This window comes from Fusarium falciforme, chromosome 9, assembly GCF_026873545.1.
Source record: "Fusarium falciforme chromosome 9, complete sequence".
Lineage (NCBI taxonomy): Eukaryota > Fungi > Ascomycota > Sordariomycetes > Hypocreales > Nectriaceae > Fusarium > Fusarium falciforme.
The window spans coordinates 3,192,369-3,217,321 of record NC_070552.1 but is presented as its reverse complement, the minus strand read 5'-3'; the positions used below and the strand labels follow the sequence as shown (position 1 = coordinate 3,217,321).

The 24,953-nt window shown below is 51.2% G+C and overlaps 7 protein-coding genes and 1 pseudogene across 8 annotated transcripts, besides 1 other annotated feature; 5 read left to right on the top strand and 3 right to left on the bottom strand.

Annotated features, from left to right (window-relative positions):
* Window positions 1-1,629: 1,629 nt before the first annotated feature.
* On the top strand, window positions 1,630-3,562 carry NCS54_01189900 (Hypothetical protein; the record flags this gene model as incomplete). Its single annotated transcript, XM_053157155.1, has 6 exons — window positions 1,630-1,721; window positions 1,826-2,317; window positions 2,371-2,852; window positions 2,900-3,381; window positions 3,449-3,477; window positions 3,520-3,562. The coding sequence occupies 6 exons, from the start codon at window positions 1,630-1,632 to the stop codon at window positions 3,560-3,562; spliced, it is 1,620 nt and encodes a 539-aa protein (XP_053013130.1).
* Window positions 3,563-4,174: 612 nt separating this feature from the next.
* NCS54_01189800 (N-acetyltransferase domain-containing protein) lies at window positions 4,175-4,752 on the top strand (the record flags this gene model as incomplete). Its single annotated transcript, XM_053157154.1, has 2 exons — window positions 4,175-4,217; window positions 4,271-4,752. The coding sequence occupies 2 exons, from the start codon at window positions 4,175-4,177 to the stop codon at window positions 4,750-4,752; spliced, it is 525 nt and encodes a 174-aa protein (XP_053013129.1).
* A 537-nt stretch (window positions 4,753-5,289) lies between these two features.
* Window positions 5,290-6,873, top strand: NCS54_01189700 (MFS domain-containing protein; the record flags this gene model as incomplete). Its single annotated transcript, XM_053157153.1, has 2 exons — window positions 5,290-5,301; window positions 5,347-6,873. The coding sequence occupies 2 exons, from the start codon at window positions 5,290-5,292 to the stop codon at window positions 6,871-6,873; spliced, it is 1,539 nt and encodes a 512-aa protein (XP_053013128.1).
* Window positions 6,874-7,727: 854 nt separating this feature from the next.
* NCS54_01189600 (HET domain-containing protein) lies at window positions 7,728-8,752 on the bottom strand (the record flags this gene model as incomplete). The annotated part of the gene is made up of 2 exons (XM_053157152.1): window positions 7,728-7,762; window positions 7,870-8,752. The coding sequence occupies 2 exons, from the start codon at window positions 8,750-8,752 to the stop codon at window positions 7,728-7,730; spliced, it is 918 nt and encodes a 305-aa protein (XP_053013127.1).
* A 1,855-nt stretch (window positions 8,753-10,607) lies between these two features.
* On the bottom strand, window positions 10,608-12,662 carry NCS54_01189500 (Hypothetical protein; the record flags this gene model as incomplete). The annotated part of the gene is made up of 9 exons (XM_053157151.1): window positions 12,494-12,662; window positions 12,337-12,439; window positions 12,031-12,283; window positions 11,652-11,975; window positions 11,490-11,593; window positions 11,359-11,443; window positions 11,035-11,292; window positions 10,863-10,981; window positions 10,608-10,800 (listed from the first exon to the last, which is right to left on the bottom strand). The coding sequence occupies exons 1-9, from the start codon at window positions 12,648-12,650 to the stop codon at window positions 10,608-10,610; spliced, it is 1,596 nt and encodes a 531-aa protein (XP_053013126.1). The 5' UTR covers window positions 12,651-12,662.
* A 603-nt stretch (window positions 12,663-13,265) lies between these two features.
* Window positions 13,266-14,311, top strand: NCS54_01189400 (annotated as a pseudogene). The gene is made up of 3 exons: window positions 13,266-13,753; window positions 13,801-14,028; window positions 14,086-14,311.
* Window positions 13,266-14,311: a sequence feature.
* Window positions 14,312-19,097: 4,786 nt separating this feature from the next.
* NCS54_01189300 (MFS domain-containing protein) lies at window positions 19,098-20,999 on the top strand (the record flags this gene model as incomplete). The annotated part of the gene is made up of 4 exons (XM_053157150.1): window positions 19,098-19,187; window positions 19,370-20,556; window positions 20,607-20,712; window positions 20,760-20,999. The coding sequence occupies 4 exons, from the start codon at window positions 19,098-19,100 to the stop codon at window positions 20,997-20,999; spliced, it is 1,623 nt and encodes a 540-aa protein (XP_053013125.1).
* Window positions 21,000-23,279: 2,280 nt separating this feature from the next.
* Window positions 23,280-24,026, bottom strand: NCS54_01189200 (Hypothetical protein; the record flags this gene model as incomplete). Its single annotated transcript, XM_053157149.1, has 1 exon — window positions 23,280-24,026. One exon carries the CDS (start codon window positions 24,024-24,026, stop codon window positions 23,280-23,282), a length of 747 nt encoding a protein of 248 aa, XP_053013124.1.
* Between the last annotated feature and the right edge of the window lie 927 nt (window positions 24,027-24,953).

The window sequence follows — 24,953 nt, the reverse complement described above, 5'->3', positions numbered from 1 at the left end:
TTTCATTAGCCCATTTTGGATTTTTGTAAGAAACATTATCGATCTCTGGTCGTGATCAACGTCAGATTATTGAGAGATATACTGTAGCAATGAAGAACGGGAACTTCCCAGGGCCTATTTAGCGTACATCCACAGTTACATTACTAGTTCGTTCACCTCCGGCGCTCGCCATGACTCGGAATGGTGAGTAAAAGGTAGTCCCCACACCTTTAAAATCAGGCTTCGGAGCTTTCTGGCCATGGAACCAATGATTGAAGTTCGTTCCTGTCCTGCCGATGTAGCGGGACGACAGATCCGCGCCTTCAGGACACCAGCTTCGCCGTTTTATCCGGAACAGCGACAGGTGCTACGTGCCGAAATCTCGAGTACAGTATATTTAACCTGTAGGCGCGGGAGGTGTGAGGATAACGATCTGTACGTTGCGGAGGAAGATATCCGTACCTCCTGTGTCTCTGTAAAGCGCTCTTCTCTCGTCTTCGTGGATTGTGCTTCCGGCGCAGATTGAGTAACAATGCCCATTGAACCCGGCAAGGCGACCAGCCGACGAATCTTAGTAGCTATCTGTCAACAGAACTGTGAGGTGGTGAAGTTTGACGGATGGGCACCTATTCGTAGATTGAGGGCGGAGGGGCGTCCCCGGTGGTAAGATATGAGGTCGCCCACGCTGAGGCATAAACCACTACCACGTCGAGTTTGCTCAACCTGGGGGCATCACCGGTTCTGTCGGCTTTCGGCATCCTAAACGAACAATCAGGGTTCCTGAAAATCGGAGATGTTTGCTCATCTCCTTGAAATGTGCAAGGTGCTTTTTAGGTTCGGAGTATTTGTGGACCCTTTTCCCCACCTTCCTCCCAGTAACTGAAGGGCTTTAATGGTGGGCACTGAACACCACAGTTGCATCCATAGTGCACCTAGACCTGAGCATACATCCGCCAACAGTGAATACTTGGCTCTGAGGCTTTTCTCGAGTTATTGTTGACGTGATTATCATCGAGTGGCGCTATCATGTGTAAGGTGGAGTAATCCAATCGCCTGACGGACCAAGCCATGAGGACAGCTTCAAAACTTGGAACCCCTCTAAGGAGGTGGTCGGTGCCATATCGCTCCTCGTATTAACTCCTTGGTTCATTTCTTTCCCCTGATAGCTTCACCAAGACGAGTGATGGCATCTTCAGCAGAGCATTCGGTCGGGTCAATATCGACCACGATTCGTCCTCTATCATGCCGAAAGCAAGCGCTGTTGGCGCTGCTATTGTTGTTTGTTGTCCATTGCGTTACTGCCGAAAACGCTGCCCAAAACCCCAGGGATGATTTCTGTCGGAGATTCTCACACCAGACGACGGTCATCGACGACAAGCTGTATATCGATGGTGGCTGGGTGAATTTCAAGGACTTTCAAAAGGACCACATCAATTATTCCAGTACGTCGAACTCGATAGATGTGGGATCCGTTTTGCCGAACATCAAATGGGGTGACCAGATTTGGGCTAACCTAACAACAAAGATACTTGGCTGGGATATCACGACCTGAACAAGCTTTATAAAGATTGGCCCGATTTGAACATCAGCTTAAATAAGAACGACAGGCAAGTCAACTCTCGGACTTTGAATTGCTGCGTTACAGAGACCATGTCTACTTCATGGGCACCTTTTATGGAGCTCATACTCAAGATCCATCAGTTGGAAGGATATACTGACTTTGGCCTTGAAGCATTCCAACAGTAAATGGTGGGGTTCTATGGGGTGATGATGTTAATAAGCGATTCTACCTCTATGGCGGCGACTGGAATATCGGTTATGCGCAAAAGTTCTACCACCTTTTAAGCTATGATATTCTCAACGACCAGTGGGACGACTTTGGAGCGCCCAATCTTGACCCCCCGCCAGAAATTGCTTCCTATGGTGCTGGAGTCGGTGTATCGGAGACCGGTATGGGTTACTACTATGGAGGATGGATAAGCAATGCCTCCATGAGTGGGTGGACTCAACCACGACAAATGAGTCGGTACTTCTATTCATACGCCTACGATAGCGGCGACTTCAGCCAGGAAGCTGGCCCAGACGACAATCCGCGAGCCGAAGGCACAATGGTATGGATTCCAGCCGGTGATCCACAGGGACTGCTTGTATACATGGGGGGCATTGTCAGTACACATGGCAATGGTACCACAGCTCCCCAACCATTTGACGAGATCTTTGTGTTTGATGCGACGGGCAACTCATGGTCGACACAGACAGCAACCGGAGAGATACCACAAAATAGACGCCAATTCTGTGTTGACGTGGCCTGGGCACCCGACAAATCAAGTTTTAATATGTAAGTGCTGATATTATCCCCAGTGGCATAAAGCGCAATGCTGAATACAAAAGCTACCTCTGGGGAGGCCTGAGCGTACCACCCCCAGTTGTAAACACCACTTCATTCAACGATGTGTACATCTTGACCATCCCCTCATTCATCTGGGTGAAGGCCTACCCTAACCACCATGGAAATACCACTCTGCCCCCAAGTTATGGCCACTACAGTGCTTCCTGTAACATAGTCAAGTCGATGTCGCAGATGCTGGTCATCGGCGGCACCTACCCGGACAGTGATAACTGCGACCTCGCGTATAACATCTGGGCGCAGCACAATTTTTGGACTGGAACGCTCCATAACGAGGGCAATAACGGGACGTACTGGGCGCAGTACGATCCCAACGTCACCAGCAACGTTGTCCCTGTCGACGTCTATAGCGTCGTTGGTGGAAATAAGGAAGGACATGCAACTCTCAAGGGACCCAAGGACGGATTTGACTCGGGCAACAAGCCCCTCCAGGACCTGCTGGCCAGGAGACCATCGATTTCGCAACGTTCTCCGACCCGCGATCTCACCCCCCGACCAACCCCCCCACGCCAGCGCCGGTCTCTTCCGGATCCAAAGGACTCTCTACCGGCGCCATCGTCGGCATCGTTATTGGCAGCGCCGTGGGGCTAGCACTCATTCTGCTCGTGTGGTTCTTCATCGGCAGGAGTGTCGTCCGCCGTCGGGAGGAGCGGCGACGATCCGAAATGACGCAGCCTTCGTACAGCGTCGTCAGCAGCACGGCCGGGGCGCCAAGCATCGTCAGCCCGCCGGAGTCCATGGGACCCTGGAGTGGAAGCCCGCCGCCGGCAACGCTGCCGCCACCGTCCGAGCTCCCCACACAGCAGGCCGACTCCGTTTTCGTTCGGAGTCTGTTGCCTGAGCGTCGCCGTAACAGAGTTGTATGCACCCTCTCTGCGGAGCGTTGCAGTCTTGGCAGTGAGAACTTTGAGTCAATCCGAGCGGTCCTCCAAGACATACTCGTTGTTGGGACGCTGACGATACTCGGCCAGCTGCTTATGCAGCATGTCAACCCAGTAAATGCAGCGGTTTCTGTCTTGATCGTTCGCATCAAAGTAACACTTGTACTTCGTATTTCTGAAGATTGTGTCGTCTACGTTTTCCAACTTTGGGTAAGCCTCGTCCATGTCATCCACACCTGATGTCAAATCCAGATACTTCAAGCTGTTCACACCAAAGTCAGCCAAACGATTCTGAAATTCGACGTAGGTCAGGCGATCGCCGGGCCCTGAGCCTTGGTTGCTCATTGGTTTCCAGCTCGCTTGTGAGCCTCCCTCCATACGCCTCCCCCACCCTTGTTTATCGAGTCCCTTGACATCACTATAAGCTGAAGAAAGTAGTGAGAAGGAGGTGAACCTATTGGTGAGCAGTGAGACGCACCATATAAAATCGTAAACCTCCCATAGCTATATTCTCTCGCAGCAATGGTAATAGGCAGGAACCTTGGCGGCTTCACCCGGTTTGGCAAGGCAAAGGAGCCATGCCATGTCGAGGCCAAGCAGCCAAAGACGGATGATTAGTGAGTGATGAGTTGGTCAGTGTAAAGGAGGTAAATGGAAAAGAGAGTGACCGAAAGAATGGGAAATGATTCCCAGCTTGTGCAAGCGTCAGTTGCTTAATGTGAGGCGTTGTAACCAAGAGCGTGCCAGTGCCAGCCGGCCCCGACAAAAACAAAGGCCCCCATAGAGCCGAACTGACGATCCGGCTCACATGACCAAATCTGGACCGAGGTCGAAAGAGTTTTCCGAGGCGCTCTTCTTTGGGCCAGGCTGAAGTGATCAATACCCCTTCTGTCACTAGGTTCACAACATGTCATCAGACTCGCCGTCAATCTGCTACGCCGGTGTCCAAGGTATTTTCATCAACACTAAAGATGGGCCTTGAAGTACTGACATTGCGTTGTAGATGTCCCCCTCATCCTGCGCTTCATCAAAGAGGCCGCAGAGGAGCAAGCTCCCGGCGCCATTGTTGCTGCGACAGAAGAGCGACTCGCCAAAACGTTGCACTTTGAGCCACCCTCGGCAGACAGTGCCCTATCTCCAACACAATTTGCGTGGGCGATACTCATCTACTCACCAGAAGGTGAAGCTGCTGGGCTTTTGGTTTACCTGCAAAACTATTCCACATGGACGGCGGCTCCTGGGGTCTGCTTGGAAGAGTTGTATGTTGTGCCCAAGTATCGACGGTACGGGTATGGACGCATGTTGATTGAAGCCATGGCCTCTGCGGCTCGAGAGGCTGGCTGTGCCAAGATGGATTGGGTTTGTCTTCAAGACAACCAGCGAGCTCTGAACTTCTATCGGAAGCTAGGGGCTAAGAATATGCAAGATTGGGCAGTGTTGAAGGTTGATCAAGAGGGCATTGAGCAGTTGGCCGATGGGAAATAGACCAGACGTGACCTCGGCTAAATAAGGAACTTGGAAGTGGTACATTTAGATAGTTGGAACTTTTATATACTAACTGAATTCGAATCACAAAGCTTCGTCGAATGACAGGGAAATCAAGGTGTGTTTGGGAAGAAACGGCACCTTGACAACCTGAGACGAGACACTGAACTCCCCAACACTCTTGTCACAGTCATCGGGCCCATAATGGCTAGGATGGGTGGAGACCCCTGCTGAAAGAAGTCAACCAGAGCCAAGCATTGCGGAATATGCGTGTTTCCCCAAGAGCCCACATTTTGTTAAGCGACGCCTTGTGGACCTGGGTACCATCCAAATAACTGACCCGACGGGACCGTGTTGCGCTAGTTTGCGCCCTGTCATGTCATGTCATAGACCCTACTTACTTACAATGAAGCACAGGGCGTAGTCTGCAAGTTGCCCTAGTCACACAGGGCGTACCTGAATGACATGTCCCAAGCCCTCGAGCTAGAAGTCCTTGCAAGATTAAGAAGGTTTTGTCCATTGTGCGTGTCCAGCAAGATGTCTCAGGATGTAAGTTCACTTCCTATCACAAGAGCACCCCCTGATCGTTACTAGCTTGTCAGTGCCACAAGCCAAACTGAAGACGTCGAGATGCGTGCACGCTCGAACAACGATGCTGGCTCCATCAGGTCAAATGCAGATAACTCTGACCTGGAGCAGTTACTGATGGACCTCGAAAACGGCATCGTCGGTTGGGAAAGCGATGAAGACCCCGAGTACCCTCCAAATTTCACTCCCACTCGCAAGTGGTTCATTACCGGCCTCCTCTCTACCCAGGCCTTCATGACTCCCTTTGCTTCGTCCATCATAGCCCCCGCCATCAGTTACATCGCAAAAGACTTTGGAATACCGGATATTACAAAGAGTGCCATGCCCGTGAGTATTTTCCTCCTTGGGTATGCCGTCGGGCCTTTGTTTCTATCCCCTCTTTCCGAAATTTACGGGCGCAGGATCATTATGATGGTCTCGACCCTCGCATTTTGCCTTTTCCTCGTCGGCTGCGCACTATCTCCTTCGATCGAACTACTCATATTCTTCCGCTTCATGTGTGGAGTAGGAGGGTCAGCCTCGCAGACAGTGGGAGGAGCCGTTATCGCCGACTTGTTTCCTGTTGCCGAGCGCGGTAACGCCATGACTGTCTGGATTCTGGGCCCGATTCTTGGGCCCTCGCTGGCGCCTCTCACAGGAGGTTTCATTGCCGAGACGATAGGTTGGCGTTGGGCCAACTGGATAACTCTTATTCCCACCTCGGTGCTTCTTGTGGTCATGGTGTTTGTTTATCCTGAAACTCGCCACGAGGTGCTTATCCAACACAAGACTGCGAAATTAGCCAAGACCCTTGACCGACCAGACCTGTGTAGCTGTTACGCAGAGGCAGGAGAAAAGGCTGCTAAAAGAAGCAGTATCATCCTGTCTGGCCTCATCCGACCGCTTAAATTACTCTTCAGCTCGACAATCATCTTGGGGATGTCCCTCTATGTGGCATTTGTCTACGGATGTCTCTATCTGCTGTTCAATACTATTCCCATGGTCTTTCGCGGCAGCTATAACTGGTCAGCCGGCATCTCTGGCGTCGTCTACCTGGCTCTCCTCTTCGGATACCTCGTCGGCCTGTGGGCATTTTCCCTTCTTTCCGACAAGACAGTTCGGCACATGACCGAAGCAAATGGAGGCATTTATGAGGCCGAAATGCGGCTTCCTTTTTGCATCTACTTTGCGGCACTTCTCCCTCTCTCGTTCTTCTGGTACGGCTGGAGTAGTGATCAGGCCGTACACTGGGCTGTGCCAATCTTGGGACTTGTTCTCTTTGGTATAGGTTTCGAGGGCATTTGGCTCCCTACCCAGATCTATATCGTCGATGCATACTCTCGATATGCCGCAAGTGCTCTGGCTGCCTCCTCAGTGATGAGGAGTATAATTGCGGCATTCCTCCCTTTGGCTGGGCCCGCAATGTATGAGCGGTTAGGGGTTGGCTGGGGGAACTCGGTTCTGGGGTTTATTTCTTTGGCCATGGTGCCTATTCCGGCCTTGATATACAAATTTGGAGGGAGGATAAGAAAGAAGGAGAGTTTCAGACTTTGAAGTGCTTGGAGTCGCACATAAGAAGAGCCTTCCGGATGGACAAATCACAGCCTTCCAGAACAACAAGTAGGACCTCAATTCAACATAACGTGCGCCAAGACTAAGAACTTCACAATCATGCATCCGGTTCCCTTTTCCCTTGAACTACTAAGGTACTCGGGCCGGATCTATCGCTCATCCACCCATTCTCGACAGAGATGCTCAGCAGGATCTTGTTATCAGTGCCGTTCCTTGCCTTCACAACAACAACAACGTCTCTCATGAGTTTGAATTCCTGCGGCCCTAGTAGCAAATTCGGCGATGATGGTTTTGGTGAGGCTATAGGATTCTGGCTCAGCGCATCTTTCCTGAACAACACCAGGAGCTCAAGGCCATCGTCACCATAGGTATTCCAGAATTCAAGATGGAAAGTCGGTAGTGAGTCTGTGTCTCACATAGTGCTGAACCCAAGCGAGAAATATATACCCTCGCCTCCGGACCCGATGGCCTCTGTCCAAGGATGTGGTGTACTTCCAAGCGAACCTCGATGGCTTTCATTATTGCGCCAGTATATCATTGACTCACATAACCCACTAGGCAATAAAATAGGTGTCGTCGCCCACAGTCCGTACTCGGCTGGGAGGTGTCGAAGATGGAGTGTTGTTGGTTCTTCATTAATTGAAGGGTCGTTTATGAGTGAGCGAACATAAAATGTTCTTTCCTTGAGGTCAGAATGACTTCTAGAGTCAAGTCCTTTGGGGAGCAGAAACCGTGAAGGACGGTGATATCGAGAATAGCCACCGTCACTCAGTTGCAAGGCGATGCCTATGGTTCTATCCTCCTCAGAACAGTCTGCTAGAAAAACCAGCCAGAGATTAGACATGATAGCTATCCTCTGCGTAAATATCTCCTGATAGGCAGAAGTCAACCAAGGGGGGCATTGCTCGTGTTCTTTTGATCCTGGCGTAAACGATCTGTCATATGGTATCGACAGAACTTTGAGTTTAATCAATGTACCGACTACTTGCTGGGAGAAGTCGGGCATACCGGAACCATCGGCGATTTCAATGTCCCGTAACGTATGTCGAATTTTATGGCATCCCTCAAAGTCCCCTAGTGATGTAGCCAGGATACTCGAATGGACCCGCAAACCTTTTTCGGGGTTATGCTTCCATGCGAAGATGCTCTGGTCGTTGGAGGACTGCAGAATTTCCATCTGAAGGCGAAAGAAGGCCTTGTCCCCTTCACCATAGAGCAACGACATATTGACGTTAAAAAGCCCCATCAAACTGTAGGCCCTGTCTTCGACCCTGGTCGTCTCCCTCGTCGCTGCCCATGATAACTTTTGGGCGGCGCAACAGCTATCCAGCCACCCTGGAAACTCAAATAAGAACGGGTCGATATTCGTAATCTCGGAAATCTCTTTGGCAAGACTGCGCTTGGTCCCAAACTCTCTCCATTCGGCTGACAGGAACACCACCTCGGCCGGCGCGATGAGTTCCTGGAGGGTCCATCCCCGCGTGAACCACTTGCTCTTTTGAAGCTCGTTGCTCCCAGGTTGGCGGACAGTCTCGTAGTTGCAGTCATTCAAGTAGGCGAAACACGTGTCTGCGTGCTGATACCAGCGGTACATGGAGTTGATGGCCTCGGAAAGCTCAGTACTTGACGACTTGTCGATACAGCACGTATCGATCCAAACGTAGCGGAATCCTTCCTTCTCAGCGATGCGGCAGAAGTTTTCCACCTTTTGCCAGCCCTTTCTCAAGGGCGCCGTTCCCTGCGTGATGTCCTGGAATAGGACCTCATCGTCCTCCCATCGGTGCGAGAGGATAGCATAGGACACGCGAGTTTCGTCAGTAAACTCCTCCAGCGTTTCTGACTCAATCTCTAGTAGCCACATGGTTGTGATTGAAGGAGTTTCCGTCTAATAGGGGTTTTGTGACTCGCACTCAACGAAGCTATTTCGAGGGATATTCTGGCTTCAACCCCCGACGCTTCCGTGGGGTTTGTCGCCTGACTTTTATCAAACGATTGCCGCATGTAAGCGCCCGGAATATTATTAGATCCGATTCAACCAGACAAGGCTCTCAAAGAACAGTAAAAACTCAAAGTCAAGACCAAATGGTCACTGAAGTCTATGAGGCCCTCATCCTTCTTATCCTCTAGCTAAGTTGATCTTCATTGATACAACTGCTTGGCCCACGTCTCCTGCGAATGTCAACACAGCGAAGCGGCAGTGAGCGAGGCCGATCTAAACCCCGAAGAAAATTGGAGTTGAAGAAAGCACCAAGAGTGCCGAGGTCATTCTTGTTGGCCGGCACTGATGGTGGTGGTGTGGAAAAGCTGGAACTCCACCATTTCACTCCGAGGCCGCTTTCCACATGTTGTGTGGCAGGCGACCAAGAGCTTTGCCTCACAATCCAAGTCTGTGTCACTAAAGAAATTGCTCGATGCTTGCTCTGAAACCGGAATGTTTACGTCAGTGAGCAGTGACATGGAACGGGTGGTGGCCTATACTCAACTTTGAAGATCAGGCTCGGAATCAACAGAACTGCAAAGCGTGACTTCCGCCCGCTTTGTATGGCAGCTTGGCTGGAATGAGAGGCAAGACAAGGTCCCGCATGCCGCTAGTAGCGACGGTGATACCTCTAGCCACGGCCAGGCTCTTCGAATATAGGTGGGTGACCTGCGGGCTGGGGGAAGCAAAGGCCCGCTGTGCATAGCCGAGCTGAAAGCATGGATGCAGCCAGTGGGCACATCCCAGAGCTCCCTCGTATCTCAGATCAGAGGAGCGCCAAATTGTGTGGGTGGCACAGGGGCGGGGTTCTGTGCTTGCAGCTCCTCTCTCCATCACATGGTCCAAGCCGGGCAGCTAGAATGTGACTGTCGGCCGCTAGTTCTGTATGGGACATGCTACGAGACAGGAAGAGTTGACCATTTTCTCAACTTAATCTTCAGCTACCCATACCAAACAGCAACATGGGGGAACAGCAATTATCAAGCGGAGGAGCAGATCCAACATGCTCCGAAAGACTAGACGATACAAACATCATTTCATCGATGTATTACCTCGACCGAACACCGCTATACGAGGTTGAAAAACCATACAGCATGCGTTATCTACCCGAGGAGGGCATTCCCCAGACCAACTACAAGAAGGTCAAGTATCCATTGACAGCAAGGAGCATGCAGCGCCCTGATGTTGGGCCCTTTCGTTTGAATGAATGTGGATTCCAGCTCGTGAACCTCAATCCAAGGACGCTGGCAGGCCATCAAGTAAGTCTGCGTATTTGGCTAGGTATTGAGAAGGGCTAACTGTTTACTCTGTAGCATTTGGAAGCCCATCAAGGGACCTCTGAACAACTGGCCACTGGGCCTTTGCGACACCCGATCGGTCGATTTCGAGAAGGATACAATAGCTGGGGGCATCGTTTTTGACGATTTCTACACAGAGAACCTGCAGATTCTACACAATCCAGACTTCCAGTGGTACTATCTACCGGACCAAAATACCTGGGAAGTTCTTATGTTCAAGAGCGCCGACAGCGACAAGAACAGCCCAACACCCGGTATGCCCCATTCCCCGAGGGGGCAAGAGTAAATATAATTACTAATTAATTTTTAAAAAAATAAAATTTCTCCTTAAAGTTTATAAGCTATATATTTAGCTAAAAGAAACCTTATATATAAAGTAGCTTAGAGAGTTAATATTAACCCTATCCTAGCAGAATTGCCTATAAATAAATACCTAGGGACTAGGGAATAACAGGCATGCCTTCTAGTATAGGCACCGCCGCAGTTGCTATTAATCCATCCTTTAGGTATTTAAACCTCGCCTTAAATACCCAATAAGTACCAGAAAAGAGGAGTGTGGCCCCAACTATAACAGAAGCCCAGTTCATGTTGCCGATATTCTCACCAGCATCGACCGGGACGTAGAGTGGCATGCTACCAGTAGCAAGTTAGTAAGAGGGACCCTATCTAATGCAAAGGGGCAAGCAATGGCTTACACGTAGATAACAATAACCAGACTGGCCCATGCAACGGAGATGTAGTTGATCAGATATCCCCAACGTCCGAGATCAAAATGGGAACGATCTGGGAGTACCGACCGGCCTCGAATAAGAGTCTACCCATACCGTGAGGATAAAAGCGCGAAAGCGGGGTGTGAAAATTACTTACTACAATAACAGGAAGCGTATATCCGAGTGTAAAAGACACACCGGCTCCACTGACAATAGCATTGAAAGCCAGATCACTTCCCAAGGAGATGACACCAAGCACAGCCTCAACCACGACCAGAACCAACATGAAGTTGAGTGGAATCTGCAGTTTGTGGTTCATCTTCTCAAGCCAATCGGACCACGGGAATGCCCTGTCCTGTGCCATTCGCCATCCAAGGCGGGAGCAGGAGGATAGAAGACCGGTGGACACCAGCAGCTAGAATGACGAGTTAGCTGCAGGCTACATGTGGGATGTGAGGTATTAAGTGCATCACCGACTTACATTCACAACAATGAATACAACTGCAATGAATATGCCTCCACCAATGCTGCCGGTCACGTCCGTTAACCAGTCGACGTAGGGAGAACTACCAATTAGCACGACTTCGAAGCAGTACGGGGATGGGTACTCACAGAGCTACTGCGTATCTCTCGAAGTTACCGCAGCAGAACAGGAGCACGAGGTCGGTGATCAAAGTCATGACGCCGGAGAAGACCATGGACCAGACCATGGCTCTCTAAAAGCCAAGTTGTAAGCGGGAAGTCTCCCATCACACAGGGTGAGAATGAACTTACCGGTGCGTCTTCTGCGGCATTCTTCATCTCCTCCACCAAATGCATCATGCTGTCCGTCCCGTAAAGTCCATACAGGGGGTTGTAGAAACCGAGGATAAATACCCATCCATTGCTGCTGTATCCTGAGTTATTCAGGAACGTGGTGAAGACAAACTTTGCGTCCGCCTTGGGCGCCGTAACTAGCACGGTGATAGCCCAGCCAAAGAAGCCAAGGACGGTAAACACAGCTCCCACAGTACTGTAAATGGGGAGCACCTCGGGCTTGAGGTTGAGCAGGATAGGGACGACGAGCAGAAGCAAGTAGATGAGGAAGGTCTGGTATGGCTGAGGAAGCGTCAGGAGGCTATAAAATGGCAGGTTTTCAAGGGCATTAAATTACCTGCCAGTCAACGTTGGGGTGAAATATCGTGACCATGGTCGAGATAATATTCGCGCTGTTCAACGTGCAGGATGCACCTGTTGCGACCTCTGCGAGAATCAAGCACCATCCGACCGCGTACGAGAGGAATGGTCTGTATGTCGCCGTAGCTAGCCGTTGAACGTAGAATTGCTGGCCGCCCGCCGTTGGCCAAATACCGCAGTACTCGGCAAGAGACGCCATGAGCAGTGTCTGCCCGATGGCAACAATGATACTATAATAATTTAGCTGGGGTCACTCCATCCCCATTCGACCCAAGGTACTCACGATCCATATATCAAGCCGACCGGTCCGCCCAGGTCAAAGATGGTTCCATACAAGACGACAATGCAAGTCCAGGTCGCCGAGATCATGACCTGGTAAGCACATACTGTTCATATCAGCGTTGTTGACGAACGCAGTGGTAGCAGGTACAGGCACCTACTTGTCCAGAAGTTGTACACGCGCTTTAGTTCGGCGCTCTTCCCGAGAGCCATCAGAGCAGCATCGTCCGGGTTGATCAAGGAATCACCATGCTTCATTTCTTGGCCAGCGTCGTGGCGGGGGGGCTTTTCCGTGCTGCTTACTTTGGCAAGCTCCATTGTCGTCGTTCCGTGGATGAAAAAACTTGGTGCTGAGAGAAGAGCGCACGACGTGGATGGGTAGAGTGGTTATAAATAAGGTGCGCAAGAGGGTAGTCTAGAATCATAGAAACTGGAATACAGGCGCCTCTTGCCTTGCCATGGGTGACGCACTTGGCGAATCGGAAATCACCCTTTATCTCGGGCTGATAGCGTAGCTTTACCACAAAGAATCAACCGAGTTTAGCTTGCGGGGAGATAGGCGCCCCCATTCCAGCCGATGCACGGAACCTATTTGGGGACCTGGATAATTAGCCAATAATCCACAGGAATGAGCAACTTCAGCTGGCCAAAGAGGTGGGGCAGTGAAATAACAAGACATTCGAGGCCCGGTTTCTCTCCCGGGTAGCCCCATTGAGTTTGATCTCGGCGAGTCTCTCTGCCGACCAGCCGACTTGAGATTAGCGGCTCTCAAGACTCAAGATACCATCATCTTTCTCTCCCGACCAACCATTCCAGGCTTAGACTCTAACCTACTATCACGATACCATAGAGTCGTTCAGACAAGGCACCGTATCTATAAAGAATGGAAGGGGGGGTTGCTGGAATCAGCTTGACACAACAACAACAACAGCAACGCTCTTACTCTCCCGCATCCTGTCCTCAGCATTTTCTATTGTTCTTGACACCATGGCTATCGCCACTAACAAACCCACCTTTGCACGTCTCGACGCTGCGCAACCGTCTACAACTCCCGAAGCCCTCATCGAAGCTATCAAACGGGATGGCGGAGTAGTCGTTGAGAACCTCATCTCTCAGCAACTTGCGGAGCAGGTCAAGAAGGACCTCCAGCCACACTTTGACTCGGACATTCCCGACAAATCCGGCTTCTTCCCTGCGACGACGCAGCGAGCAACAGGTCTGTTTGCCATTTCTGACGCCTGCGTTGAGCTGGCTTGTAACCCTCTCTACATCGATGTTGCCAATGCTTTGTGCTCTTCATCCCTTACATACTGGGATAGAGAGAAGAGGGTGACTGTAAGCGGCAAGCCCATCATCTCATCTACCGTCGCTTTCCGGGTCAACCCTGGTGGTCAGCAACAGGTGCTGCACAGAGACGATGAGTACATCTACTGAACCCACCACTCACTACTTTGCTAATTGTATCAAGTGACTACCATCCGTACGACAAAGAGCTACCGGTTATGATCGGTTGCGTAACCGCCTTAACTAAGACTACGAAAGAGAACGGCGCTACGATTGGAATACCAGGATCCCATCTCTGGGATCCCGAGCGACGACCATATGATGAGGAGGCTGTTCCTGCAGAGCTGGAGCCTGGCGATAGCTTTATTTTCCTTGGAAACCTCTACCACGCGGGAGGGAAGAATATCACCCAGTTAGTACCTTTCCCTAGCCACCGCATACTCAAGCTGGAATACTAATCGATATCCAGGAATGAACGCCGCGAAACAGTCGGCATCTTTCTCTGCAAGCCAACCCTGCGACCTGCTGAAAACCAATTCTTGGTGGTCCCTTTGGATAGGGTGCGGAAGCTGAAACCGCAGGCGCAGAGGCTGCTGGGATACGGGGTTTGCAAGCCGTCTCTGGGGTTCATGAACTACCAGGACCCAATGAAAGTATTGTTTGGAATTGAAGATGAGGAGACAGTCTTGATGTGATTGATCACATTAAGTAAAGAGACGCTAGAATACAATGAAGGGAATCATCTGGTGCTCATTCTCTCGAGCGTACTGTATCCACCTTCCAACCGCGTGTGATTCTGACGCCGCCCAGTAGGCAATCAAAAACTGTATCACCGCGGTGTTGCAGGAGAACCCAGTGGCGGAAATCGATTTGACAAAAAGGTCGTGGATAGTACATTGCCTCTCCTTGTTGGCTCGGCATTCCGTGCCTGCGATAAAGAGAGGAAACGATACGTAGAGGGACACCGCAGGCACTGGCCAGGTCGTGATAAACATGATTTCGTCAAACAGAGAGTCGACCAATGAGGGAATAGCTTCTTCGGCCTTTGACCATGATGCAATGGCTTGGTAATTGTAAATCATGCACGCATAATACTGTGCGCGCATGACAGCGTCTAGACAAGCCTGCATCACGACGTCTTGTGATGACCCAGAGATGATGCCAGCACAAGCAGAATTGTAGACTTGCCTGAGCTTGGCTTTCCAACCATCCATATCGACATCTTCGGGTTCATGTCCCTGTTCCTTGGCGTGAAAGCGGTTCCTTTCGACCATGGTGATTGTGCAGAGCAGCTCAGTAAAGCCCCAGAAATGGTCGTCAAATGATGACGGGGACAGGGCTGGATGTTCCCGACCCGGATTTACTGTAAAGGAGGAGATGGTACCAAACGCTTCTAGATAGACCACCTCTTCAAGGAGGAATTGAGAAATAAGCCGCTGAGGTGACTGCTGGTGAGTTTGTGAGCTATATCTATCAAGGCTTGCGCGGCATCCTCGTAGATGAAGCTTCCAGTCGACAGAATTAGGGATGAGCATCTCTGCGTAGCATAGTGATACTATGGTGGTGGTGATCTCGATCAACGAGGACGGGTCAGGCACCGGGCTACGGCCCAACTCGGAATTCAGCTTGGCGTTCAGGTCGCGCAAGCTAATGTCTCGGAAGTGATGGACCACGGGTGCCGCTTCGTCGTCGGCAGATGTCACCCATATGTGGGCAGCCGCAAGCCCTAGTATCGATACATGCAAACAGGTTGATCGCTGCGCCAGGGGCAGGACGAGACTCCGCCATGGGTTTTTCGGCCCGTCGAGCCATGCCAATAGAGGGGCAACCTCGTCGTGGAAGTGGCAAAGTAGCATTTCTCTCAGGGCTTGCGACGAATAGCGGTTAAAGAGTTGGGCGTTTGTCTCAAGATGGGGCGTTTGTATCACGTCGCGCTCAACATCTGCAGCAGGGTTACTGGTCTCCCAAGGGGAGCCACCAGGTGAGCCTGTCGTACCACGGATTGGAGGATCATTTGACCTGCTTGGTGATGGCAGTGGAAGCTTTCTGCCCCTCAGTTTACCCCTGCTTGCTACGCCCTGGTCCCATCTAAGGAGAAGGCTGTAACCGGGACAACTCAGCGCTCGACTGGAGCACTTTTGACAGGATGGGAGGCTTCGATCGCATTTGATGCGGCGCTTTGTGCAGACCCGGCAGTCTGAGGAATCAGCGGATGTTTGAAGTTGGATGGATTGCCGCTCTCGACTTGCCTCGGGTTGCCGTCGGGCGATCGGAGGGCAGAGAGTCAAGACGGAGATTTCGCATCTTGACATTGCTTCTTGGCTCGACCTCGAAAGACATATGTGCGGAAACAAAACATTCAATTTAGAAGGTTTGGGCTCGTTCAAAACAACAACATATCTCGGCGTGCTTCAAGTGTTGATAAGCAAAGTGAGGAGGTGTACTCACGTGATGGCCACAACCCCGCACTCTTTGAGGGCAACGTCGGTGGCCTATCCTCATGCCAAATTGGGAAGCTCCCATTGCTGGTCATGATACCAGCCAAACATGAAACACAGATGTCGGTCGTGGGAGATGTTAGTACTGTGTTTCTCGCAAGGCTGTAATTCTCTACATGTTATCTTGCCTAATGAGCTATCTTGTTCTATCTCTACTGCGATATATAGCCACAATGTTAAAGAATACTATTGAGCTGTAGTGGTCGAGAACCATTACCACTGGCCGCAGCTAAGAGGAAGCCGTTCAGGTCAAGACAAACATCCGGGAAACGGTCGCTCGCTCATGACCAAGGGCGCCGATATCGGTCACGTAGGGTAGGTGGTTCGACATGATCAAAGAGATAAAAGGCGTTGCTTAGGCAGAGTTCAAGAAGCTGGAGGATACTGCGAGAGAAGAGATGTCGAAGTCCACGGGAGGGAGGGTGTGAGAATGGTCTTGCCAGAAGTAACGTCTACTGGGCAAGAACGACCTCCACCCACCGTGGCGCATGATTCTTCGACGCCACTCTGTGGCGCCATGATGGCTGTGGCGCACCGGAGAGCCCTTGGCTTGCTCCCTGAAGTCTTCGATCAAGTCATCTGAGGGCAGGGGAAAATGAGAAGCCCTTCCATGCTGTTAATGTGTGTTCATCTTGAAAGGCGCGGCCGGTATCATCATCCTTGTGTGAAGTGTTGGCCTCGGTTGCCATCTCGACGCGCTTCCGCTGCGCACGGTCCTAGCAGGAAAACCACTTCATGAACATTTAGAAGCCTCCAACCGCAACTCACACATGCAACGTGGAGGACCCAAGACAGCGGGAATATGCTCTCCATATACATTAGAGCGTCTCATTCCTTCAAAAGACTCACGATCGCGGCGTCGTGCCATGCATTGATAGATATTCAGCGACCCGCGGATGGCAGTCTTGATGGTGTAGGGTAGGCGCCAATTTCGCGAAACCCTGACCAGTGACACAATTGACGCTATGCTGATTTTGATCAGTTATGTCAAAACAGGGACACGACCTGAGCTAGTGCGAGATCTATCTAGATGGCATCTCGGGCGCAACTTGTGATGGCTCGCGGGCCAGCATCCCAATTCTAGACGACTCGGCCGTGACCTTACATGGGAGGTTTATGTGAGGAGATGGCCTAGACAGGCAAATGCTCTTGTGACTTTGATGCTCTAACGGCCTTGGCCTCTTGTCGCCAAGGTGCTGGCTGAAGACAAGCACTCTGGGCGATGACGCGGCGCAGCACGATCCCTCCAATTTGCGACTCTTCCCCCATTTGGACGGCGATCACCCGCTCTGCCAAGGATGAAATCAACTACACGAAGATTCGTTTCGGCAGTTGATGTATGCGAAATCTGGACGTTAACGCGCTCTTCTTCCTGCTGAGTTTTGCGACAGAAGAGCATCAGGGTCGGCGATACCGAGCAAACTCTTTACCTTGCGCGCCAATGACGACACACGAACGGACCCACATTTCCACGTTCTGATTGGTGTTTCACCTGCCTTCACCTGGCCACCTTGATCTCACCGTCCCTGATCAATCACCATCTTGAAGAATCACCGCCCCACGCCGTCATGAAGAACGCTGTCAAAGAACTTTTCAGAAGTACCTTATCGACTGTGGCGAGACCTTCACTTTCATCACACTGCCAAGTCCAAAACCTGGCATCCGTCGGTCCATGACCGAACCACAAAATGTCGGCCCTCAGTCCATCTTGGAGGACAACAATGACGTTGGCCTACCCCATGGTTGACCCTCATGGCCCGCAACCGCCTGCTACCGTTACAACCGGCTCGTTTGCTATGCTTAATGGAAACAACCATGCCACACCGCATTCGTGTATTCGTCCGAGGTACTCACCCCCATTGCGGAGAAGATCCCCTCCCCCCATTCACGCGTTGGGGGTAGGTCTCTGTTGGTCCAAGGTTTAAGCGCTCTCGCTCCCCGCGGTTTCATTGCATTGCATGGGCAAAAGTTCTCTGTCAGCCAACTTTTGCCTACCTGGGGTCAGAAATCTGCGGAGCTTTCCCCCACGAGTGAGATTACCTGCGCTGTGATCGCCCGACCGTGCGCCTCGAGATCAAGCCATATTCTTCACGTGTGAACCTTGCCCGTGCTGGTTGAGATACTGCAATACCACCCGACCGCGGGCATGCTATCAGGGCACATCCAGACACACAGCAAGGTCTGCGCTGTCAGTCTTGACCAACATGATCCGTTTATTAAGCTTGCGTCGAGCCAATGACGCCTTTCCCGTCTGCGAACAGAGTGCCACCATCACCATGCAGGGCGATGGGGGACCCTCATGTTTCACCCCGTCCTCCACAGGCCAAACTCCAACTTCTGGAGTCGATAACAATAATCTCGCGCCTTTGCCGCTTGCCATCGCTCAAAACTCTTATCCTCGGACCTCTGCCTGACGTCATTCCCTCAGTAACACCGAGCGAAGCCGTCTAGTCGTCTCCTCTGTGGGGCCGACCATGTGGACCGGGTCCGGGCTTGGCAGATCCCGGAGTGCCACAATCAATAACATTGCTCGGGTGCCGGCACGGAATGACGACACGGGGGGGGAGGCACCCTGTAAGGCCAGTCCCGCAGTCCGACTGGGGGAACCGCACGACTCAGAACGGGGTCCTTTTTTCGCTTCGGTCCAAGGGTTGCTCTGCTTGCGGAGATCCATACCTTGTCACATCTTTTCACGTGTGTGTAATAACATCTCCGTCGTGCGAGGATGATCATCCTAAGACGTGGATACAGTTAATTCTTGTGGACCGTCGTGGAGTTCAGGGTTCAGAGTTTTTTTCCGTTCAGAGATTTTTCGGGTCCCTGCCATGTCCATGTAGCAGATATAAAGTGACAGATGCCTCGGTCGGTTGATCTGCAAACCATAACCGTAACACATACGCCTGCTTTTGTTGCTCCTGGGTGAGCCTTGTTGATTTTGTTACAAGCAGCTGGTTTTGCTTTCGCTCATTTGGCATCGTTCAATATGGCGCCTCCAACATTTGCCGGCCTTTCTGGCAAGAAGTTGTCGCTGGCCATCTCGACTGTGGCCACGACCGGTTTTCTGCTCTTCGGAGTAAGTAATTTAATTTCCCTATCCTAATCCCTATCATAATCCTCATCATAATTCGTCGTGATGGATTTTCGTGCGGTCGTTGGCCACCTTGGTGGTACATTACCATATCCATCAACACCAATGCCCAACATCTCAAGATCATAACACTTGCTTCATGATCGTAAACTAACCTAAGGGTCAAGTTTGATCAAGGAGTTATGAGCGGTATTATTGATGCCGATCCTTTTCACGATTACTTCCCTGAAACCAAGAATGAGACCATCCAGGGGTTGGTCACTGCCATCTACGAGATTGGCTGCTTGATGGGAGCCATGTTTATCCTCTGGATCGGTGATCTTCTCGGTCGACGACGTGCTATGATCATGGGAGGTGTCATCATGATCATCGGTGTCATCATTCAGGTCTCTGCCGTCAAGGGTTACGCCCAGCTTGCTCAGTTCATCGTCGGTCGTGTCGTCACTGGAGTCGGCAACGGTATCAACACTTCGACTATCCCTACCTACCAGGCCGAGTGCAGTAAGACCAGCAACCGTGGTCTTCTCATCTGCATCGAGGGTGGTGTCATTGCTTTCGGTACTCTCATCGCTTATTGGGTCGACTATGGTGCTTCTTACGGACCCCAGGACCTCACCTGGCGATTCCCCATTGCCTTCCAGGTCATCTTTGGCTTCGTTCTTTGCATTTCCATGATCTGGCTCCCAGAGAGCCCTCGATGGCTTCTCACCCACGAGAGGTATGAGGATGCTGAGCGTGTCATCGCCGCCATTCGTGGCTACGAGATCGACAGCGACGATACCCGCCAGGAGCGTGACTCCGTCCTCGACTCTATCCGCGCCTCTGGCTTCGCTGGTCAAAAGACCACCCCCATCAAGGCTCTCTTCACCGGTGGAAAGACCCAGCACTTCCGACGTATGCTTCTTGGCTCTGGTTCCCAGTTCATGCAGCAGGTTGGTGGTTGCAACGCCGTCATCTACTACTTCCCCATTCTCTGCACCAAGATCTTCGGAGACAAGAACCTTGCCATGCTTCTTGGCGGTGTCAACATGATTGTCTACAGCATCTTCGCCACCTCGTCTTGGTTCATCATTGAGCGCGTCGGTCGCCGAAAGCTTCTCCTTTACGGAACTGCTGGTCAGATGTTTTCCATGATCCTCACCTTCGCCTGCCTTATCCCTGGTGGTAAGCACCCCGAGGATACCGCTTCGTCCAAGGGAGCCCTTGTTGGTCTCTTCACCTACATTGCCTCTTTCGGAGCTACCTGGCTGCCTCTCCCCTGGCTCTATCCCGCCGAGGTCAACCCCCTCAAGACTCGAGGCAAGGCCAACGCTGTCTCCACTTGCACCAACTGGCTCTTCAACTTCCTCATTGTGTAAGTCTAGTCGTCCGCAAAAGCAGATGACATGAACTAACATTGTCCAGCATGGTCGTTCCCGACATGATCAAGAGCCTCAGCTGGGGTACCTACCTCTTCTTTGGCGTCGCCAACGCCTGCTTCTTCCCCATCCTCTACTTCTTCTACCCCGAGGTAAGTTCCCAACGCCTATCTGCAAGAATCCCTTCTAACATTTCTAGACCGCAAACCGCTCTCTCGAGGAAATCGACATCATCTTCGCCAAGGGTTACGTCGAGAAGATCTCCTACGTCAAGGCCGCCAAGGAGCTGCCTTTCCTCACTCAGGCCGAGGTCGAGCAGGAGGCTATCCGCCTCGGACTTGTCCAGTCCGCAAGCCGTGGTGCTATGCCCGAGAAGCCTGATGCGGAGGATGTCCGCAACGACTCTGGTTTCAACTCTGACAACTCTGACAAGTCGTAAACTGTGGGGCCACAGGAACCACAAGATCACAAGAATCACAAGAACCATAGAATCACATATCAATGTGATGGAAGGATGAATCGGATTGGAATTGTGTTTTGAAACATTTTGGATACCCATAGACAGACCTGGCTGTTAGAATAGACCAGCGATACTGTCTGTGCTCATAGAGCATTGACAAAAATTATAGATCTCGCGTTGAGAATCATCTTGTCTCGCATGTGGGGAACCCTCCAATGGGTCGATTACTTGTCTCTGCACCATATTGCGTCTCTCACCCTTGCGCGCTCGTACCGCGGCATTTAATAATTCCCAGACAGTTCTTATCACCCACCTATGAAAAGCACACCTTGAGGGGCCATCGTTACATAAAACGTGGGTCCTATTATCTATCATGACACGGGGTTCCTGTCGATCATCCTTGTTCTGTTAGGCAACCGTATATTTAAACTGGAGAACCAATAACTGCGGAGCCGCTCCTCCGGCATAACTTCTAGTTTATGAACTGTGTGGACCCAGCACACACACGTTCGTCTCGTTGACATATTATAGGCCAAGAGGTTGTCTCAGTTATCCATCTTTTCACAACCAACAGGTCAGCAAGCCCACAGTTTAGTGGGTTGTCGGTTTAGTTGGCTTGAGATATAGTCTTTGATGGAGCGCCTTAGTCATGTGTTCTCCCCCCTCCTGCCTCTCAAAGTAATGGGAAGCGCACTCTGCTGATCTCTCTGACTCCGCTATCAATAACTCCGGGGTTCGTTATTTCACTCCACCAACTCAGTACAATTGTGGGCTAGGAACCTGACGTCATGTTTTCAATTTGCTGATACCTGGCACTTCGCTTTCCGAAAAAGAGGACCTCGGCCGCAGCATTATCTCTTCACCCTGGACAAAGGATACAGTGGCACCTCACAAATCCCTACACCGATGCCGATAAGTTAGGACTAGGCTCTGCCTTTGGTCAAGCTGAGCCTACCACCCCTGAATGCATCTGCAGCAAAACCCAGCCACACTGATCAGATAGTCGCTGGGAAACAGGTACCTCTCTGTGATTGCGCTTCAACTCTGTTCGAGGTTGGTGGTGCGACGTCCGTAGGTAAGTGAAGGTGAAAACAACCTCATCTACGTCACTACGTACCAACACCAGAGGTTCCATTAAGGTTAACTCACAACGGGACCACATTCATAACCCTAAAGCTTCAACGGCGGACCCTAAGGAGAAAGTCCACAAATCCCCGCAATGAGCTTTATTTTCCCATGGGGTATGAGAAGAACACGTTTAGAGAGAGATGCGTGGTAGTGCTGAGCAGCAAGAAAGGACACCCGAGACAAAATAGTCAGAAAAGGGAGCGTTCGGTATTTCAAGAGGCGGTCATCTTTTGACAACGTGAGGATTCTAGAGTGAAGGTGAGCGGCGTCTTCAAGAGTTCATATCCGATGGAGTGCTTTGCATCCATGAAAGCGACCAAACGAGATCTATCAAGGTAAATTCACTAATTGTATGCTTGGCCTGGGGGGCTTAGTGAAGCTCCCGGCCACTACTGTAGCCTTCGTGAAGCATGGGACTCTCCAATTTGATGTCAAGCGAGGGAGAGGAGTCTCATGATCTTGGACCGAAAGCGAGCTCTAGATGAGAAGACCAAGCTCACAGTAAAGTGCCGTAGCATATCTGAAGGAGCATGCGTTGATATTTTAGAGCGTACGTTTGAAACCGTCCCTTACAGCTCGTAAGCTTGAGTGAGCCCTTGGGCTCTGTTCTGCCAATGCAAGCAGCTAAACGCGTACCGTCTGTGAGCAATTCACCGTCGAGGTGTTTGTCGGCTCTTGCCACCCCCTCACGAACACCTAGCCCTCCAGGTTGGCCCTTGCATCAGCCATGTCGATATGTTGTTTACTTGGCCCCGATGCTCTTTAAGATGAAGGAAATACGCCTTGATGACCCAATGATGCACGATAGGCAGTATTGATTATCTGTCACTCCTGCGACGCCGCGAAGTACGCTGGCATTTGGGGCAGACATGTATAACAAGCGATGACTCGGGGCAGCACATGTGCATTTCTCTCAAGACTTTCAATTCAGGCATCAAGGAACTTACATGTCGATGTAGACGGCGTGGAATGACAAATTAAGAGAGTATGCAGTGATCCATCTCTGCCCTTAACCGCGCGCACATCGACCATAAAACCCAGAGAGTGAGTCCAGCAGGGCACAGGCTGCAAGCTCAAGCAGAATAGGATTCATACATGCCCCATAGCTGATGCCATCCACCGAGATCTCGCTCATGTCCCTGGCCAAGTCCCATCCCATCTCGGTTGCCTGCCACTCTCAACATTCCAGCAACCACCGACCAGCTCCACCAGTTCCTTCAAGTCGATATCAGCCTCAGGATTGCCTGGCAAATCGGGCCACATAATGGTAGCAACCGTTTGTCCAGGGCTGAAGGTGAATCTCCCCCCAATTGGGTCCATTGTCATGACGCCGCTGCTACCATCAAGGTATCCCTGCGCACAGTAAACCTCTGCATTACCAGCCCGCTTAACAAGCTCTGCAAGCTGACCGCCAAGCTCCGGGTGAGTGAACTTGCCCACCCAGATACCGTGGGGTCCCTCGATACGGGCGCAGAAGTTGGTTTTGACAGTCTTCCCGAAGCTGATATCCAGGACTGACAGCCTGGGTTCAGTGGAGAAGGGGGCGGGTGAATAAAGGACTGTAGCCCTCTCAACGACGACTAAGTCGGGTACATCCGAGACCGGGAATCGCTGGATCTGGGTTGATTGCTGGCGGTTTTCGCCAGTGTCGCCAAGGTTCTCATCGTGGGGTGTGGCCGCTCCAGCTCGTCCAGCGAAGAAAGAGTTCGCGGAAGGGTCACACTGGGCGGAAGGGGTTGATTGAGATCGAAGAAGAAAACCTCCCGTTATGGGGCGGTCGTTTCGGTCGCCATGTTGATCTTGCTCATAGGATGAACGGCGTCGATGGTAGGGCGCAGAGCGGCGTGAGCGTCTCTCCCGAGATCGTTCTGGAGCCATGCCTGGAATTAATGGTTAGGTGAAGGCGGTTTTGGGGCAAGGAGCGAATCTTACTGCGTAAATGACTGTGATTTCCTGCAGCTGGCATGAGGTTGTGAGAGTGAAGAGAGGAGAGAGTGTTTGTGGTTGCGGGAGTTGGTAAACAAAGGCGTTTTCGGGTTGCCAGCTGTTGACACAGGCAAGCCGGCATGACACTGCAAACCTGGGCTATTAGCGAATGGGCTCTGAAGAAATCAAGATCGTAAAAATTTTCAATCCGACCCTTACCGCTTGCAATAATTCTCCAAAAAAGTTGATCATTTCATTGGAATTGGTCGCCAGTGTGAATGCGACCACTGAAGGAGGTCCTGAACGCCGCGACGGTGAGATGGTGAAAACTTCATGAGGTTGCAGAACTCCACGTGCAACCATCAAGAATTGGTCGGCCGTGATGTATCTCGTAGTAGTTTCTTCGTCTTCGGGAGTTTCGATCGGAGACAAACATCAAGACGATCTAAGGCATCAGCGAAAGGCATCGGCTTCTCGAAAGCTGGTCATGTCCAGCGACCAAGGAAGCCTGACCATATCAGCACACCTTTGAAAACTTCAGAAATAGAGAAGTGCCTTCTTGATATCGTATGAGTCCCTGCAGAGAGTTCCCACCTCGAGCAATGGTAACCGATGCATGACGTTGGGCATGGTCATTGTTGATCTCTGCATTTCTCCTCTCAATCCAAGAGAGTGCTGGTCATAGGAGCAAGGGGAAAAAAGCGATAGTCAATCACTGACTGCATTTGAACGCAAAGCCCTCGACTCCTAAAGCGCAGATGATGTTGGTCATTGCATGGAACTCGTCAAAAGTTCATATCCTCTCCTCGTTTGACGGGGCCACTTTACAAGCTGGCAACTAAAACTTTTGCATCTCTGTAACCTCAGAGAAGTTGATAA